General features: G+C 40.3%; 2 protein-coding genes and 2 long non-coding RNA genes across 8 annotated transcripts in view; 3 read left to right on the top strand and 1 right to left on the bottom strand.

The window, feature by feature from the left end:
* Nucleotides 1-10,339, top strand: part of LOC122867376 (zinc finger MIZ domain-containing protein 1-like) — a 115,311-nt gene extending 104,972 nt beyond the window's left edge. For all 5 annotated transcript variants that reach the window (XM_044178093.1, XM_044178098.1, XM_044178094.1 and 2 more), the window contains 17 exons: nucleotides 397-511; nucleotides 949-1,169; nucleotides 1,316-1,517; nucleotides 1,943-2,218; nucleotides 2,305-2,487; nucleotides 2,602-2,679; nucleotides 2,785-2,953; nucleotides 3,048-3,189; nucleotides 4,326-4,536; nucleotides 4,749-4,854; nucleotides 4,952-5,112; nucleotides 5,209-5,276; nucleotides 5,378-5,446; nucleotides 5,543-5,787; nucleotides 5,910-6,073; nucleotides 6,384-6,653; nucleotides 6,749-10,339. In XM_044178093.1, the coding sequence (XP_044034028.1) occupies nucleotides 397-511; nucleotides 949-1,169; nucleotides 1,316-1,517; nucleotides 1,943-2,218; nucleotides 2,305-2,487; nucleotides 2,602-2,679; nucleotides 2,785-2,953; nucleotides 3,048-3,189; nucleotides 4,326-4,536; nucleotides 4,749-4,854; nucleotides 4,952-5,112; nucleotides 5,209-5,276; nucleotides 5,378-5,446; nucleotides 5,543-5,787; nucleotides 5,910-6,073; nucleotides 6,384-6,653; nucleotides 6,749-6,856 (2,788 nt within the window). In that variant the 3' untranslated portion in view covers nucleotides 6,857-10,339. The remainder of the gene's footprint in view (nucleotides 1-396; nucleotides 512-948; nucleotides 1,170-1,315; nucleotides 1,518-1,942; nucleotides 2,219-2,304; nucleotides 2,488-2,601; nucleotides 2,680-2,784; nucleotides 2,954-3,047; nucleotides 3,190-4,325; nucleotides 4,537-4,748; nucleotides 4,855-4,951; nucleotides 5,113-5,208; nucleotides 5,277-5,377; nucleotides 5,447-5,542; nucleotides 5,788-5,909; nucleotides 6,074-6,383; nucleotides 6,654-6,748) is intronic.
* LOC122867380 lies at nucleotides 388-16,444 on the bottom strand. The gene is made up of 3 exons (XR_006375906.1): nucleotides 15,901-16,444; nucleotides 1,320-1,475; nucleotides 388-525 (listed from the first exon to the last, which is right to left on the bottom strand). It is a non-coding gene; the product is annotated as an uncharacterized LOC122867380 (long non-coding RNA).
* Nucleotides 10,806-11,503, top strand: LOC122867381. Its single transcript, XR_006375907.1, has 2 exons — nucleotides 10,806-11,181; nucleotides 11,248-11,503. It is a non-coding gene; the product is annotated as an uncharacterized LOC122867381 (long non-coding RNA).
* Nucleotides 11,880-17,023, top strand: LOC122867379 (peptidyl-prolyl cis-trans isomerase A-like). Its single transcript, XM_044178102.1, has 6 exons — nucleotides 11,880-12,133; nucleotides 12,334-12,364; nucleotides 14,066-14,154; nucleotides 14,237-14,333; nucleotides 15,208-15,283; nucleotides 16,451-17,023. Exons 1-6 carry the CDS (start codon nucleotides 11,981-11,983, stop codon nucleotides 16,584-16,586), a joined length of 582 nt encoding a protein of 193 aa, XP_044034037.1. The 5' UTR covers nucleotides 11,880-11,980; the 3' UTR covers nucleotides 16,587-17,023.
* The last annotated feature ends 651 nt before the right edge of the window (nucleotides 17,024-17,674 follow it).

Raw genomic sequence — 17,674 nt, forward strand, 5'->3', positions numbered from 1 at the left:
TCAGTGTTCACACTGCTGTGCTCTTTGGCTTGTGTGTGTCTTGGGTGTGTGAACAGACAGACCAGGCCCTTGGGGAAAGCCCTTCCTCTCCACATGAAGCCCGGTGTTCCTTATGGATCAGTGGCCAGACAAACTGCCAGACTAACTGCTTGTAGTCAAATAGGGACAAACAGTACCTCACAACGTAGTTAATAATTACAACACAGTGTGTGTGCATTTGAAGAGGAAGAACATGCTTTTATTTTATAATCCTAACAATAAAACATTTGTCTTTCCCTATCATTCAGGAAATACAAATATACTTACTACGACTATTGCACACGACAAATATTTGTGCCGTGACTCAGGGCACATTTTGTTTTGCCTACATGATGTGTTTTTCTCCGTCTCCTGCAGAGATGGGTCTTTTCCCTACGACTCAGTTCCCTGGCAACAGAACACCAATCAGCCTCCAGGTTCGTTGTCTGTGGTGACCACCGTCTGGGGTGTGACCAACACATCGCAGAGCCAGGTGAGATTCCATACCTGTCCGACAGAGTAAAGTGTGTCTGAGTGGACTGCATCTGATAGGATCGCATTTCAGAGGGTATCAAGACCCTCAGATATGTAAATGTTGTACTTTTTCTCAATATCCAGTTTTTCTGAAAAATTTATTGGTTCCATTGCAGTTTGACTAGTTTCAAGGTTTTTGTGTAAGTGACATCATTTTGAAATAAAACAGGTTAATCCACTATAATTTCAAGGTAATGATGATGAAGATGGATTGGAAAGGTGTTAATTTCTGGACAGGGGAAAGAAGTGATCTATTTGTTTATTTCAGGGGATAGTGCAGTCACACTTTCTTGGTTCACTGGGGAGAAATCAGCAGTCCCATAGACCTGTATTCCGATTTAATGTTAAAGCATCATTTACACGTTGTCTATCTCTCTGTATGTATATGTCCAACAGGTGTTGGGGAATCACATGGCCAACACCAACAATCCTATGAACCCTGGGGGCAACCCTATGGGCTCGGGTATGTCTGGTAACAATCCAGGGATAAACTCTCCTCAGTTCACCGGCCCTCAGCAGCAGTTCCCCAACAAAGGCAACTCCAACCAGGGCTACATGCAGCAGGGCATGTACGGACGACCCAACTACCCCGTAGGAGGAGGAGGCTTTGGTGGCAAGTAAGTGGACAGTGAATTAGTACTGGTCGTTGCAATGATTAAAATTGCTTTCAGTGAAGTAGTTCTGACGATCAGTTAAAATTATCGCACTCCTCCAACATGATGTTCTGAGGTAATTTCTTATATTGTGTTGCTCTTTTTCATAGTTACCCTGGAGGGCCTAATGCTGGACCCGGAGGAATGGGCATCCCTCCACACTCCCGTCCTCCTTCAGACTTCACCCAGCCTGCTGCTGCTGCCGCCGCCGCTGCAGTTGCTGCTGCTGCCGCCACGGCGACCGCCACTGCCACAGCGACCGTTGCTGCCCTGCAGGAAACCCAGAACAAGGACATGAACCAATATGGACCGGTAGGATAAGCACCTGTGTGTTAACATCTGTGTTCATAAAAGAAATGGTTGTATTTTTGTGCACATCACACGCTACCTGGGAGTCTGTTTTATGCTCATTGACATTGCCTTTCAATACTATCCTTTCAATATTAGCAATAGTAATAGAACAGGGAGCTGAGAGAAGTGGATTTAGGCTTATTGTTGAACAAGGCTAAATCATTGTTAAGAGTGAATAATTAGCCAAAGTAGTAATGGAGCCAAATAGCAAAGCAGCTATAACAAAGTTAACTGGCACACATATTTTTTCAGAGGTTAGAACATTTTTGTCCTTTGTTAGTTAGAAGATTTTGTTTGTGATTTTTAATAGACTCTTTTCACTAGCAAAATTTGCCACATTGACAGTCAACTCAGAAATGGTTGACTGAGCCCATTTTGTCTTCCAGATGAGTTCCTCTTTCCAGATGGGACCAAACCAGGCATACAACAGCCAGTTCATGAACCAGCCAGGACCCCGCGGCCCTCCATCCCTCCCTGGTAACATGGGCACTGGCATGAATCCATCAAACATGAGCGGGCCCCCCATTGGAATGAACCAGCCCAGGGGCCAAGGCATGGGGCCTTTCGGGGCCCACGGCCAAAGGATACCCCAGCAAGGCTATGCAGGACCCCGGCCTCAGGGCATGGGTATGCAGGGCATGAAAAGACCGTACCCAGGGGAGGTGAGTGGATGTGAATTCGACACTCTCACTTTGAGGTTTTAGTTTGCTGTATGTTGAATGTATGTTTGTCATTACTACATCCACAGCCAAACTATGGTGGGCAGCAGTATGGACCAAACAACCAGTTCCCTAACCAGCAGGGGCAGTACCCCACACCCAACGCCTCTAGGCCTCTGCCGTCCCCCAACTACCCCGGCCAGAGGATGCCAGGACAGCAGCTGCAGGGCCAATACCCGCCACCCAGCGGTGCCATGGGCCAGTACTATAAGGTGCAGTAATACTGCTGGTCACCAAAAATGTGATGATTATTTGCTTTTTGGTACAAATAATAGAGGTTAATTTGGGGGGGGGAAATAATTGAATCTGTTTTTATCAAACTACAGCAAGAGCCACCTTTTAATGGCCAAACAAATAACTTCTCTGGGAGTGGATATCAATATAGCCAGGGGAATATGAATGGGGTAAGTAAATTTTTGTACCAATTTTGGTTCATCGCTTTATCACACACTTGTGCTGTTTATAGTCCCATGAACATTTGATTTACTAATCGATTGTCTTCAATATAGCCACCCAGACCAGTGGGTAACTACCCTCACTCCCCAGTGCCAGGCAACCCCACCCCTCCAATGACTCCAGGAAGTAACATCCCTCCATACCTGTCGCCAAACCAGGACGTGAAGCCACCCTTCCCTCCTGACATCAAACCAAATATCACCGCTCTCCCTCCCCCTCCAGGTCAGTAGCTGAAAAATGTCCAATGAAAAAATCTTAACAGTGGATTATTCCTGTAAAAGTTCACGATAGTCTGACTTATTCTTCAACCATGTAGCCAACCACAACGAGGAGCTGCGCCTGACGTTCCCAGTGCGGGACGGGGTAGTTCTAGAGCCCTTCAGGCTTGAGCATAACCTGGCAGTCAGCAACCACGTCTTCCACTTACGGCCCTCTGTACACCAGACGCTCATGTGGAGGTAAGACATCACTGAATCAACATACAGTATATTTTCAGATATTCCCAAATCCCAGATATTTTATCTCCTGTTAGAGCTTCATGATACAGTAGTTTTCTTTTTTCCTGTTCCAGTGGCCTCCTTTTGACAATTGCAATTTTAGGTCTTTTAGGTCAGTTGGCATTTCATATAGTAATGAAGTGCTCCGGCTCCAACAAAACATTCTCTGGCTTTTCAAATGCAAGAACTTTGGGCTCCAGGAACCCAAACACTAGTTGCCACTAGAATCAACATTAGAAGTAGATAGCAGTTTCTCATGGTTGTAACAACAGTAATATAGACGATTTCTCAACTTGTCTGAAAAAGCAGAGTAAGTTTATTTGTATAGCACATTTCAACAACAAGGCAATTCAAAATGCTTTACATAAAACATAAAATGAACATAGGGCAATATAAAAAGACATTAAAAACACTTAAACTGTGGTTGAAGTGGTTAATGTTCTTGAGATTTGGTAGAAATACAAATAAGAATGTGCGAAAATAACTTTTAATCCCTGATTTAGTTCCTGGATGTTGGTTCTGGTTCTTTTAATTCTCAGTCCAATCCAGTAATCAAGAACCAATGGGTATTCTTCAATTCCTCTTAACCTTTGGCAAGCAAATTGAAGAGTTTGTGCAGTCATACTGTCAGCTGAGAATTCTTTTTAAAAAATCAAACCACCACTATTCCCAGCTAACTTTGAGAAGGTCATTCATGCATTCATCTCTGATTTAGATCAGTAATTCCTTTTACTCCCCTCTCAAGCAAAAGTGACTCTCTCATCCGGAGCTTATCAAGATCATGAAATGAGGAGACTTTCTGATGCCAAACCGTGAGATCACATCATCCTAAATTTAGCCTCCCACCAATAGTGGTCTGTTTGTTTAAGAATTGATTAGAAGGTTGGAAAGGACAAAACACACATTAGGGCCCAAAGGCTGTAGAATGAACAGTCAAGGAACTCTTGACCTATTTTACATCAGAAATAATTAACATGGTTAGTGAAAATGGACTGCTGTCTTTTATGTCTTACATAATTCCTAATTCCACATTTTATGTCCTACAGAACTCTGTAACACTTACCAATTTATATGTTTTCTGTGCTTTCTCTGTGCAGATCGGACCTGGAACTGCAGTTTAAGTGCTACCACCACGAAGACCGTCAGATGAACACCAACTGGCCGGCATCGGTCCAAGTCAGCGTAAACGCCACACCGCTCACCATCGAGCGGGGAGACAATAAGACCTCCCACAAACCCCTGCACTTGAAACACGTATGCCAGCCAGGAAGGAACACAATCCAGATCACAGTCACTGCCTGCTGCTGTGTGAGTACACAAATCTCCAGAACCAATAAAAAGGGCTTTTTACAAATCCAGACACAAAAGATAGTTGCCAGATAAATAAAAGTCAGCCATAAAAAGTCTACCAGCAGATGATATTTAATGTTAAAGCTTAGAACAAAATAAAAAATTGATTTGTCAGGGTTTTTTCTCTGGATACACGTTTGTGATAGTGACTGTGATGTTTCCTCTTGCAGTCGCACTTGTTTGTGCTGCAGCTGGTCCACAGGCCCTCAGTTCGCTCTGTCCTCCAGGGCTTACTGAAGAAGAGGCTTCTGCCTGCAGAGCACTGCATCACCAAAGGTATATGCGAAACAACAGTCACATTTTGCACCCAAATGTCCTGATCATTCTCAGAGTCCTTGCTTACACACAATATTTCTCTCCTTCTGCATCAAAGTTAAGAGGAACTTCAGCAGCGTAGCAGCATCATCGGGCAACGCGACGCTCAACGGGGAGGACGGCGTGGAGCAGACGGCAATTAAGGTTTCCCTCAAATGTCCAATCACCTTCCGGCGAATACAGCTTCCAGCAAGAGGCCATGACTGCAAACACGTTCAGGTAAGCACCGCAGGGATAAACAAACGCACTGAGAGTCGAAAAATTGGATGCCTGCATAGTGGATAACAAATGGGGCTTTTTTTCTTGTTGTTGCAGTGTTTTGATTTGGAATCATATTTACAACTGAACTGTGAGCGGGGGACATGGCGATGTCCTGTATGCAAGTAAGTTTATCTAGCTTAAATACATAACAGTATTTGTCCTGTCTATAGTTTTGACTGTAATCCACGTAGCATTTTAAGCCCTGTCTCTCTTCTCTCCTCAGTAAAACAGCGTTGTTAGAGGGACTCGAAGTGGACCAGTACATGTGGGGAATCTTGAACGCCATTCAAAAGTAAGCTGAGACAAGAAACAAATTTGTATTGCATATAATGTATTTCTCTTCATTTCCTTGTATCTTAACCATTTGATTTCATCTGTATTTCACCAGCTCGGAGTTTGAGGAGGTGACCATTGACCCGACATGTAGTTGGCGGCCGGTGGCTATCAAATCTGATATCCACATCAAGGAGGATCCAGATGGACCACTGGCCAAGAGGTTTAAGACGATGAGTCCCAGCCAGATGATCATGCCCAATGTGATGGAAATGATAGCTCAGCTCGGCCCTGGACCGTCACCGTACCCGTTATTACCTACTCAGCAAGGGGGCAACAACAGTGAATACGGCAGCCAAGGTAGGATAAAGACATATAGACAAGTATACATTTTCTAAATGTTGGGTAATGACACAACAATAGGAACTTAAAATAACAAGAAATGTTCATGTGTATTTCCTGTTTTTTATTTTGTGTGCTAGGCAACAGTTACCAGGGGCAAGGGAACTTCGACTTCCCTCATGTCAACCCTGGTGGTACGTCGATGAATGATTTCATGCACGGTCCCCAGCTGTCTCACCCACCTGACATGCCCAACAGCCTGATAACCCAAGACAAGCCACTCTCCCACAACATGCCTGACTCAGTGAGTTCTCCCACCATTTAGTTTACAGACACTGCATTTCAGCCTCTCTTTGTTTCTGTTGACCATGGATTTTATGAGTATAAGGCTTTGCTCAACAAAATAAACCACATTCGGCTTTATCTACTGTACATGTGTTTACTTTTTCCAGTATGACCGATCTGGTTTGACATTTTGGGAAAAATGATTATTCACTTTCTTGCCCAAGAGACAAGAAGATACCACTCTCATGATTAAGCCATTAATCAAAATAACTGTTAGTTACAACCCTAATCTGAATATTATGTGTATTATGTATAATGTCTCTCTACAGATACCTCACTCTGCCGGCAATGACCAGTCGCATGGTCCATTGCAGCAGAGCTTACATGCATCTCCACACCCTGGGAGCCAATCAGGGCAGCAGCTACACCACAGCGGGCCTCCTCAGCCGTCACGACAAGCTCTGCCTCCTCAGCAACAGCAGCAGCAGCAACAACAGCAGCCCGGCCCCAATAACCATCCCCACGGCGACCTGGCCTTCAACCCCTCCAGCAGTTTGGACAGCCAAGCGGGGTCGGACATGCCTGAGCCATCTTTAGACGTGAGTCCTGACATACAGCAGAAATTTTCAAAGTCCAATCTGCATTCACTTGAATGCCTAACCAAATTTTTCTTATGGTTCCTTCTTCCTCACAGCTTCTTCCAGAACTCGCTAACCCAGATGAGCTGTTGTCGTACCTGGATCCACCAGACCTCCCCAGCAATAGCAACGACGACCTTCTATCGCTCTTCGAAAACAACTGAGGCAATTCAGACACACATAAACTTTTCTGACTGCCTGCAGTTTCCCTGAGAACCCAGGGCGGTCGCTCAGTACTTGATAAACACAAAGATGCACTCCCTTTCTCTTCTTCCTCTTGTACAGTTTTCATTGGCCAGCGCAGATTGACTGAAAGAGGTTAAAACTCAAAGACACGGTGGGATACCGGGGGGTCGCCCTGCCCTCTCACCCTGTGGCGATACTTCTGAACTGTGCAGCTATACTCAGTTGATTTTTTTACGCCACACACAGGTGTATGTGTGCACATTAGGAACGTGTTGTAGCATTTTTTATTCATGTTTTGTTTCCTTTTGAGAAGAAAAAGGAACTCACTGTATAAAACAGAAAAATAACTGAAAACCCTGCGCTATCTGGCCAGTGTGCGTTATGTCCATATTGTTATTCCAATCGGAGAGGCCACAGCTTCCTGGTGTCACAGCTCCATTCCCTGACTGGTCTGGTTAGTCACACTGTTTTTGTCCACCACACATCATTTAAAAGCACAAAGAGATTTTGGCAATGTCTTTACGAAACAAAAATAAGATCAGTTAGATCAGCGTATGGTCTGTCCTTGTCAAAAAATGTTTTTTAAAAGATTTTCTGCTCTTCTGTCAACATTTTAAAAAGATTTTTGGGAATGATCGGCTTTCACTTTTTCCACAATTTGATACATACATATTTTTGTCAAAAAGAGATGTCCCTGCTTTTCAGTCCTCTGACAGTTGACAGCTGGATAGGAGAAGATTTTTGGCCCCACTAAAAGAAAAAAAGTTTATATTGCATAACAAGAATGGCATACCTGTACACCTACATGTTGTATAGTTATCGTCCTCCTGAAACGAAAGGTACAATATGAGAGATCGGAGTTCCTGTAACGATCCTGCTGTGTTTGTTGCTTCCTGCTGCAACTTCTTTCATGCCGTCTGCTCTGCATGAGCCCCGGTGTCGCTTGTGTCAGCATTTTTGCGACGTTGCATCTCTCTCCCTGTTAAATGATGTTTAAGTAGTCTACAAAGTGCATGTGTGCCAAACCCTTGTCTAGTGCTGTTCCAAGTGGTAAAAAAAAGATAGTGTGGTTTTTATCAGTTGCTGTTTCCACAGCTCTTTCTTTTGTACGTTTGTTTTTGATTTCTGTCAGATTTAGTATGATTTATTTAACACTAACATTGAAGGGATAATGCTGATATCAGCAATACATTTATCATGTATTTGCTGGATATACTGTTATGTTTGTTTGTTTCCTTGTTTTTGTTGCTGCATAATTAAACTATCCATTAATTTGTTTGGGGAACTGCTCAACATCACCAAAGTTAGAGGGATGAGAATGGAGACGTTTGTGTTTGCCTGGTCCTGTGCAAGCGTGCGCATGTGTGTGCGTGCGCATGTGTGTGCGTGTGGCTGTGTGTGTGTGTGTGTGTGTGTGAGTTTCTATTAGTGTGATGGGAGGTAATATTGATTTCAAAGATATAGGAGAGGACAAATACAGTTTATCCATCACTGCTGTTCAAGAAGTGGTTTTTAAAGCAGTATTGGTGCAGACCTTTTGCCACATTTGTTTTCAATTTCACTTTTTGAGAAGAGTGCTGTTCAGTATGCAAATGTATTATTTTTTAAGAAATGCTATTGTACTGTAAATACCATTGTGAATATTTTTGTATCATCTTAAAAATGTTTGTCAGTTGATCATTAGTCGTCCAACCTAACCACGTATGCTCTCAAACTCCCATCTAACCACTGACTTTGTTTGTAACCAGCACACGACAGCTGTCTCGCCTCCTCGTTGAGGGGAAGCCAGTCCAAATGTCTCATAAGCTATTTCCTGCAGGTCATCGTGCTTTCTAGTCACTTTCCTCCCAGTGCACTCTGTCTCACACCTGTCGTTTGTAGACAGGTGCCCCATTTTTATGTGGCCCCCCTTCCCTGCGCCAGCTCAAGGTGATTGTGTAGCATCATTTCAGTTTTCAGATGTCAAGCTCAGTTTGACGCAATGTTTTCTTTCACGCTTAGATGTATTTGATTGAAAATGACCAATGTTGTCTATTCATGAGTTTATGTTAACATTTTATCAGTGATACTGAACAGTAACTGTTTTAAAAAGATGTGGTATCAGCTGGCTTTCAGTGTAATAAGTGAGCTATGTGAATATCATAATTGTTGCTAATTGTCAATACACAGTGGTATTTTAAAGATATATCACAACCATATTTTAAAGAAATTCATAATATTGTTTATATTTTTGTTATAGAAAATGTGGCTTTTTTAAAAGCACGAGACCATATACATTTTTATCCCCTTTTGTTTTTGGTAAATTATTTTGTACTGGTTTTCTTATTAATCTGTAAGGCTAGAAATCCAATTTCTTTCAACTGTGGCATTGTGCTGATTTAACCGCCCTTGTTTTATGTAAACATTATTATAAACGTCATTTAAGAAATATTATTTGTTCCAGTTCAGCACACTGACATGTTGTTTCATATTTATGTCACAAAGAGACATCAAATCAAATAAGCCCTGTTTTTAAAGATACACTGCCACATTTTCATTTTTTACTATCTGAAGCTTTTGATCAATCCCATGGAAGTCGTTATCATTTCATATTTTGTTCTCACTTTCAAGTGAACCAATTTGGTGTATGAGGCAGCACCCCAAATCTGTAGTTGCACAATCAGAATAAAGGGCCATTTCTCTGGGGGAGGTTGTTTTAAAAAAAAAAAAATAAAAAAAAAAAGGAAAATTAAAATTAAAAAAATACAGAGAGGAAGGGCACGTTCATCATTCTGGCCTGGAAAGGATGTTGAGGGCAAGGCTAGATCAAACGTCCCAAGGATGCCTGTATATATGTACATGAATATAGAGACATGTGAACAGAAATGTATTCATTTTCCCTGGGAATGTGCATTGTTTCTTCAGAATAATAAAAAGCTTGCAACCCCTCTACTGGAAGTGGCTGAATATGGAAAATGAAACTTGTTAGTTAGTGTCTGTGGGTATCTCTCAGCATTTAGTTCCCCCTCTGTAATATACTTTCACCTCTTTTGTTAGGGGAACTGGGACAGCTATGTTTTACATGTAATATTTAGCTTAAATGTTCTAGTCTGTCACCTGCATACTCGGAGGTGCTAAAGCTAAAAAAGGAAGGAGAAAAAAACAAGGTTACAAAGAAAATCGTTTGGAGGGGTGGGAGAAAGGCGGTGGGATGGACGGGTCTAGAAGATTGTAACCGAATCCATAGTTTGTACAATTTTTGATATCATGAGCAGTTGGAAAAATGATACAATCTAAGGTGATTCATGCAATGTGGCCATTGTCTCTATTGTGTACATTGTATGTACAATCATTTCATATTCTAAACTGGTCAGAAAATAAAGGAACTAATTGTGATTTTTAGTCTTGCAGAACTGTATGTAGTTAGATGATGTGACAACCTAATATTTATCTAATAAATATGTATTCAGATGATACCTGTATGTCGCTGTGGTCTTGTCTTTTGTGCACTTGCATCCTAGTCTGACGATTAGGCCTGCCTAACTCCCACAGGCTGTGCATCCAAGCAGAAGGTGTAAATTATGGGTGTCAGATCTTACTCACATTTTGATTAATATAGCTTATAGCCATGAGCCCATGTTAATTAACACAACAGAATAAGACAAGTTTTGTAAACCTGCTCATAGGAATGACGAGGAGTTGAGTAGGTATTATGCAATCTGTAAAGAAGGAAATGAGAAAGTAAAAGAAGAAATTAAAAAGTAAAGAGGTGAGAAAAGAAATGTCTCTTGTATGCTTAGAAAGCAACAGAAATTGAGCAGAAATTGTAGAATGTTCACTAATCAGTATTTCTGATTTGCTGTTGTAGCTGCTGGAAGTGGCGCTAGTTTTAGCTACTTTATATAGCGTTAGGTAGTTTAGTCCAGTGGTTCCCTGGTCTGGCCCCTTCAAAGGGTCACAAGATAAATCTGAGGGATTGTGAGATGGTTAATGGGAGAGGAAAGAAGAAAAAACAGTCCTAAATGAAAATATGTGAGACGTTTAGAGTGGAAATCACTATTTTGTGGAACTGCTAACATCTCATAGACATCTGAAGGGGCCACAACTAGACACTTTTTCAAAAAGGTTGGGAACAATACTTAAAATAATACAATATGTTGTTAATCTTTAACAGTGTGTTGTATTTTATAAACTTATCATATGTTTTGTATGTAAGAATTTAATCTGAAAAGTAACTATAAATAAAGCTGACAAATAAATAGAGTGGAGTAAAAAGTATTAGGCCTATATTTCCTCCTGAAATGTAGTGGAATAGAAGTATAAAGTAGCATAAAATGGAAAAACTCAAGTAAAGTACAAGTAGTTCAAAACTTTAAACCCTAGCAACTAGCTAGCAGTCACTCAGCACCACAGCAACCACCTTGGGCCCAATGAATAGTGCTATAACAAGTAGCAAGTAGCCTTCTGTTAAACCAACTGTGACACAGAAAGTGAACAACAACACTGATAGTTTTCCATTAAAAGTCAAATGACCAACAAGAGTTAGTAAATTAAAGTCTCCTACATTTAACAAACAAGCCACTACGTGAATGTGTATGTATTTTGTTTGTAGAAAACTGAGGCAATTCATTGCAGCAGAGGGAATGCTCTCTGCCATAGTATCTTTTTTAAACTTAAATCTTCTAATTCTACACCTTTAACCAAATGTAATTTGAAACAACTAATTCCAAGCCATTTGCACTGATGATATGTTGTGTGATATGACTTTGTGAGACATTTTATTTTATTGTATTTTATTAAATGCATTCTTATAGATGTTTGGCTGTGATACTTATATGTTGATGATGTTTAAAAAAAAACAAGTGATGTAAAAGACTAATTTTGTACTGGTAACAAGTTTTTTGATCCATGGTGTAACCAAAGATACTCTATAACTATTAAACCGTCTCTTGTGTAACTACATAATTATTGCTTGGAATCACGTTAAATCTCGCGAGATTTTAACCTCGGCGTAAATGTACTTCCGGTTGTTTCCGGAAAAACTTCTATATCTCTCACACGTACGCGTGACTTTTATCGTGTGCTGACCTCAGGGAACAAACTGAGCCACATTACTCTGGAAAATGTTACTTTTGTCAAACAGGATAAAGTTGTGTTCTCTGGCGTTTACCGCCACGCGCTTGTGTAGCAGCGGCCCAGCAGCTGCTAACAAAAACCCCACGGTTTACTTTGACATTGCTGCAGACGACCAGGCTCTCGGCAGGGTAACCTTTGAGGTGAGAAGATAAAAACAATCTGCGTGGCTTTCATTTTCAGCTTGTCAGTGTTTGCTTTTGAATGAGTAAGAAAACAGCAGCTGCTACACACCTTAAAATCCGTCCCGTGTCCATTCATTATGTTTACTGAGAATCGTTGAGTCACAGTTTTCCAGAGAACAACATGTACTACCTTGAGGCATTTCATTCTTCTCTTGCAGCTCAACGCCGATGTTGTACCAAAAACTGCAGGTAACCTATATTCGTTTCATATAATTTCATTTCATAGCATTTTCACATATCTCATTTAATATATATATATATATATATGCCAAATCCAGTTGTGGAATGTAATAAAGTACATTTACTCAAGTACTGTACTTAAAGTCCCCATAAAACCGGTAGCGGAGTGATATTTGCTTCCGCATATGTATGCGTTTCCTGTAAAATTGCACGAATTCGAGGTACTTGTACTTTTACTGTAGTATTTCCATTTTATGCAACTTTACACTTCTACTCCACTACAGCTTTAGTTACTAGTTACTTTTCAGATTACAATTTTCATGTCTGATAAACTGTTCCTTTATGGGTTGAGAAAATTCTCCTATTTCCTAAAATAAATAAACTATTGAAACCCCGCTTGGATTAGATGGAAAATGCATCCTCACAAAGCTGAAAACAGGGCTGTTTTTTATGAGCTCATGAAAAGTTGACAGCCACGCTACAAACATATGATGATCTTATAGACCATGATCACATTGCTGTAGATTAACTACCCAACAGTATATAAAGTAGTTAAATGAGCTCAACCTTAAACCGCAACAGCCGTAAAATGCAACATTCACATGAATGCAGCAGTAATATGATTCCAAAAACATCATATTAGTAATAAAAGTACAACACTGACACACTCAACCAAGTACTTTTACTTTTGGTACTTTAAGTCAATTTTGCTGATAATACTTACATACTTTAGTAAGGTTTTGAATGCAGGGCTTCTACTTGTAGAGGAGTATTTTCAGTGGTGTTGCTGCTTTTACTTAAGTAAAGGGTCTGAATACTTCTTCCACCATAAGACTTCATATGAAACACCACCAAACGAATACAAGTTAGAAGCATAACCTAATCGTATCAGACATCAGGAACCTTAATCTGAGATTAGGTAGCTACTTAATACAAGAGTGTGATTTTAAGTAACAGATAATTCTGCTGTTAGAAACTGAAATGATGATTCAAGCAGGGCTGTCTTCAAGCAAAGAGACTCTTCACGGTCACAGGATTTCTTTGACTAACTGATTAGTTGATTTAATTGACAGTCTGTCACTGTTATTCCTCTGTAGTTTTATTTAGTAATGCAGAAAGATTTCTAAATTAACACCAAAGCTCACTTTTGAATTGTCTTGTCATACCAGACATCACACGTTCAAAAGACTTCAAATGCAATACCTGATTATTGATGCCAAAATTATACGCCTTAACATGTTGTTCTACAAAACCTCTTTACTTTCACAAGAGAAGCCAAAGCTCTCAAATGTTAACTTTTGTCTGAACACGAACAGCTTTACAAGAACTTTGTGTAAAATATGTACAATTTTTATTCTAGTTATGCCTTAATCTGATAAAAGAATACAGCAAGTCATTTGAATTTTGAGTCTCACTAGACGTTCAGTTCCCCCTTTTCAGTACTTTATAGTTTTTGATATCCGGTGCTATGGACACATTTTGGTTGGTTCAAAGAGTTATTGATGTTAGATACTCTAAAAAAAACTACAAGAAATAACTAGTACCCAAGTATAGATTGGTTGATTATTTTCGTACAAGAGGGAGTCAATTGTCCATTCAAGTATCCTTCTTTTGCTGGGATCCCCTGATGTTCCTGCATAGTATTTTAAGGAAACCACTGACCTGTATGGATTGCCAGAGAGAGAATCTGACACTAAATCTTTCTCATAGAGAACTTCAGAGCGCTGTGTACAGGGGAACATGGCTTTGGTTACAAGGGATCAACTTTCCACAGGGTGATCCCTCAGTTCATGTGCCAGGTAGGCTTTTCTCTTTTTGTTTTGTGTCTCTTTGTTGTCCAGCATGCTGTTACAGTGTAATTACACTGATATGTGTTTTCAGGGGGGAGATTTCACTAACCACAATGGGACTGGAGGGAAGTCTATCTATGGATGGAAGTTTCTTGATGAGAACTTCAAGCTGAAGCACACTGGACCTGGTAATCATCCCATTCTGTTTGTACACTGGAGAAAGCCTTGGATGTCAAGGAATTTTACAAGCAGAGGACAGGGCTGCACAAATTGCAGCATTACGACAGTCGACTTAATGCATCACCGCAGAGTATAATCAGATTTAACAGCACAGTGTGACACTACACAGGACAGTGCAAATACATTAAACTCCACACTTGAGAAGCTGCAGTATTCGTGGCCGACAGATAAGCTGGTGTTTTTCAGGAAGCCTTCTCTACAGCGAAGTATTGGAAACCAGGCTGATTAACATTTTAGAATTGAGCCAAAATCAAACAAAGAGCAGGAACAGAGGCATGGCTGCTGTGGGTGCCCTATTATACCTTTGCAAGAGGGTTAACTCATTGCATACTGTTCTTCATTGTAACATGGTTTGTCTTACTCATTTCCACCACCAGGCGGCAGCATTATGCAAATAGCGTTTGAATAAGCTGTTATAAATGAACTTAGTGAAGTTTTGATGATGGATACAGTTATGTTTCCTTCTATAGGCCTTTTTCACAGCAGACATGTTGGCTTGTTTTAATGGGAAAAGCACATGTGTTACTAATAACAATAACAATGGATTTGTTCTATTAAAGTGTCCCAGTAAGGTGTGACAGTGAGCCAGCATGCACAATGCCAGGACCCAGCTAAATGGAATTCAGCCATCATTAATTGTATTATTTACACCTGGGCTTTTCCTACTGTGCCATGTCAAAATGTTTTCTGTGACAATAGCCTATTGACCACAAGTTCCTTTGTAGCTCAGGTGACAGTAAGCTCTGCAGGCATGTTTTGTTACTTAAGCAAAATACATGACATGTTAAAAATAATAATAACTTTTTAATTGCTGCATTGTAGGCATCTTGTCTATGGCCAATGCTGGACCCAACACCAACGGATCCCAGTTCTTCATCTCCACCAGTAAAACAGAATGGTATGTGCTGACAAATGCAACACTATAAGGGTGGATACTGCTGTAGTTATTCTGTTACATTTCACTATTATTGGCCTTATTTAAAATCTGTTACTGGCTGGCCTGTAAAGACATCTGCACAGAGCTCTGATAATATGCTGTCTGGAAAAGTGAAGACCCTGCACAATGAGCAAAGACATATCCACACTTAACCTAAAGTATGCAGAATTATAATGGGTTAATTTTTCAGTTTTCCCTAACAACGTTTAGCTCACATTTTCAAGGGTTTAACTGTACAGTACAAATGTGAAACCATCCGTAGATTTGCCTTTTTAAATTATAGATCATGAAAAATGCGTGATTCTGGTCCTTTTTAGACCTGAAAATACTTTAGAATTATGCAAATACAAAAAAAACATGACTAACAAGAACACATAACTAAGGATTTTACCCAAATTCTGAGTGCTTGTGGTGGCAGTGTACAGTTAGAAAACTCACATTTTGAAACATTTAGTAAAATGTGAGTCCCACACAACATGGAAAAGGAGAGTAGCTACTCTGGGACAATTCTATATATTTTATGTTGAGTATTGTTGCCTATTTGATTTAATCATAGTGCAGGATGCACAGCAACTTACCCAGGATCCAAACATAAAAGCACTCGAATTCACCACCAGAATCTTTACAGTCCAGACATCAGCAAGTAGTTGTGTTGTGTCAGAGGCTCCTCACTCACCCCAGCTACACAAAAAGTGTCTTTTTATAAATACACACTCTTTTTAAAATAGAAATCTGTCCCAGAGATTCCATTCAGTTGAATAGCTTTGGTAAACCATCCTAATTTAGAATGTTGCTACCTTTGGAAGGCTTTTGTTATGATAGCTTTTTTTAACATAGGTTGAATAGTGTCTGGTTATTGTTAAAATGCTGTTTCAGAGGATTTTTCCACCCTGCTATGCGATATGTTATGCAGGGAATACAATTCTTAGTGGAAGCTGTGAATTCTTGTAGTGTTTTGGCATAAAAGCAAAAAAAGTGAAGATTTGAATGATGGACTAAAATAGCACAGTTATTGGAGAAATAGCGGCTTCACCCCACAAAAAGCCATGAGTCAAACCCAGTTGGGTGCATCATGGATTGTCTCACTGTCCGCGGCAGCGATAATAAACCCCTTCTTTCTTCATTTAGGCTGGATGGCAAGCATGTTGTCTTTGGCAGCGTGAAGGAGGGACTGGACGTGGTCAAGAAAGTGGAGTCTTTCGGTTCACGGTCTGGGCGAACCTCCAAGAAGATCACTATCACAGACTGTGGAGAGCTCAAGTAGACTCAATGTGAGCAGTGGACACGGTCGTAGTCTCATCTCCTGCTGTAAAAAGTGAGTTTGAGTGAAAGAGGTTCATTCTTCAGTCATGGTACAGAGTGCAGCCTCTCTGTGCTGACAATTGATTATCGCAGAGAGAATCACACTCAGTTTTTCAGTTTGTACTTAAAATCTGTATTAGTCTTTTTTCATGGAGCAACTACCGCACTTAACTGTCATGCTATAAAATGTGAACTTAGAATAGTTGATGGATAACATGTCTAATGTATTTGAAAGAGAGCTATTAATTCATTAATATACATTGAAACTGGTTTGGAAAAGGGTCATTTATTTGTAAAAAAAAAAAAAAAAAGTAATAATTTTTCTAAATATGTGAGCTTGTTCTTGCCATCTGTTTTATACATGAACTTAGATGTCAAAGTAAAAGTATTACAAAAGTCCTTTAAACCTGCAATAAGTGATTTTTTTTATTATTATTTTTTGGGCCACTTGGGGGCAGCGGAAACAAGTTGTGAACATTGACATATCAGCTTTTAAGTTGAAATGGTGAACTTGTTAGCAAATAGTTGTTTATTTACACATACAGTAGTTATGGAGCAACATTTTCATTGCAGTCTGTTTCAGGCCACCTGATGAATGTGAAGTCCAACATACATTCTCTTAAAGCTCTGTTTTTGGTCTCTACCAACTCCTGAGGGAGCTATCTGGCTCTTTAGCTGCTAAATGCTCCACTATGTTCACCAGCTTGCCACTTACTGTGGCTGTCTGCCTTTCGGGGCTCAGCAAGTAGTGTACAATGGGTTTTTAGAGCTTTTTCACTGAAAACAGCTGCCTGCTGTGGCCGAAAATGACGTGTGAGAGTGAACCAAAACAGTTCAGTCAAAACAATGAGCTGAAACTCACTATAAAGCTCTGTAAAGCAGAGGGGAGCTGCAGATTCAGGTGATAATTCTCTGTAGGTTCATCACTACGAGCGACCCCTTTCACATTGTCGTTTGATACATTGTTAGTATAAAAATATGATTATAGCCACTTTAAGGAAAAGTTTTTCACTTAAACAACTGGCAGAAATAAATTTGTTTTAGAGTCGA

The sequence above is a fragment of the Siniperca chuatsi genome, linkage group LG20 (assembly GCF_020085105.1).
Source record: "Siniperca chuatsi isolate FFG_IHB_CAS linkage group LG20, ASM2008510v1, whole genome shotgun sequence".
Taxonomy (NCBI): Eukaryota; Metazoa; Chordata; class Actinopteri; order Centrarchiformes; family Sinipercidae; genus Siniperca; species Siniperca chuatsi.

Coding starts and splice junctions, on each gene's coding strand:
- LOC122867379 (XM_044178102.1), top strand. CDS start 11,981: ATGTTACTTTTGTCAAACAGGATAAAGTTGTGTTCTCTGGCGTTTACC. Junction 12,365..14,065: donor TGTTGTACCAAAAACTGCAG/GTAACCTATATT, acceptor TCTTTCTCATAG/AGAACTTCAGAGCGCTGTGT. Junction 15,284..16,450: donor TCCACCAGTAAAACAGAATG/GTATGTGCTGAC, acceptor TTCTTCATTTAG/GCTGGATGGCAAGCATGTTG.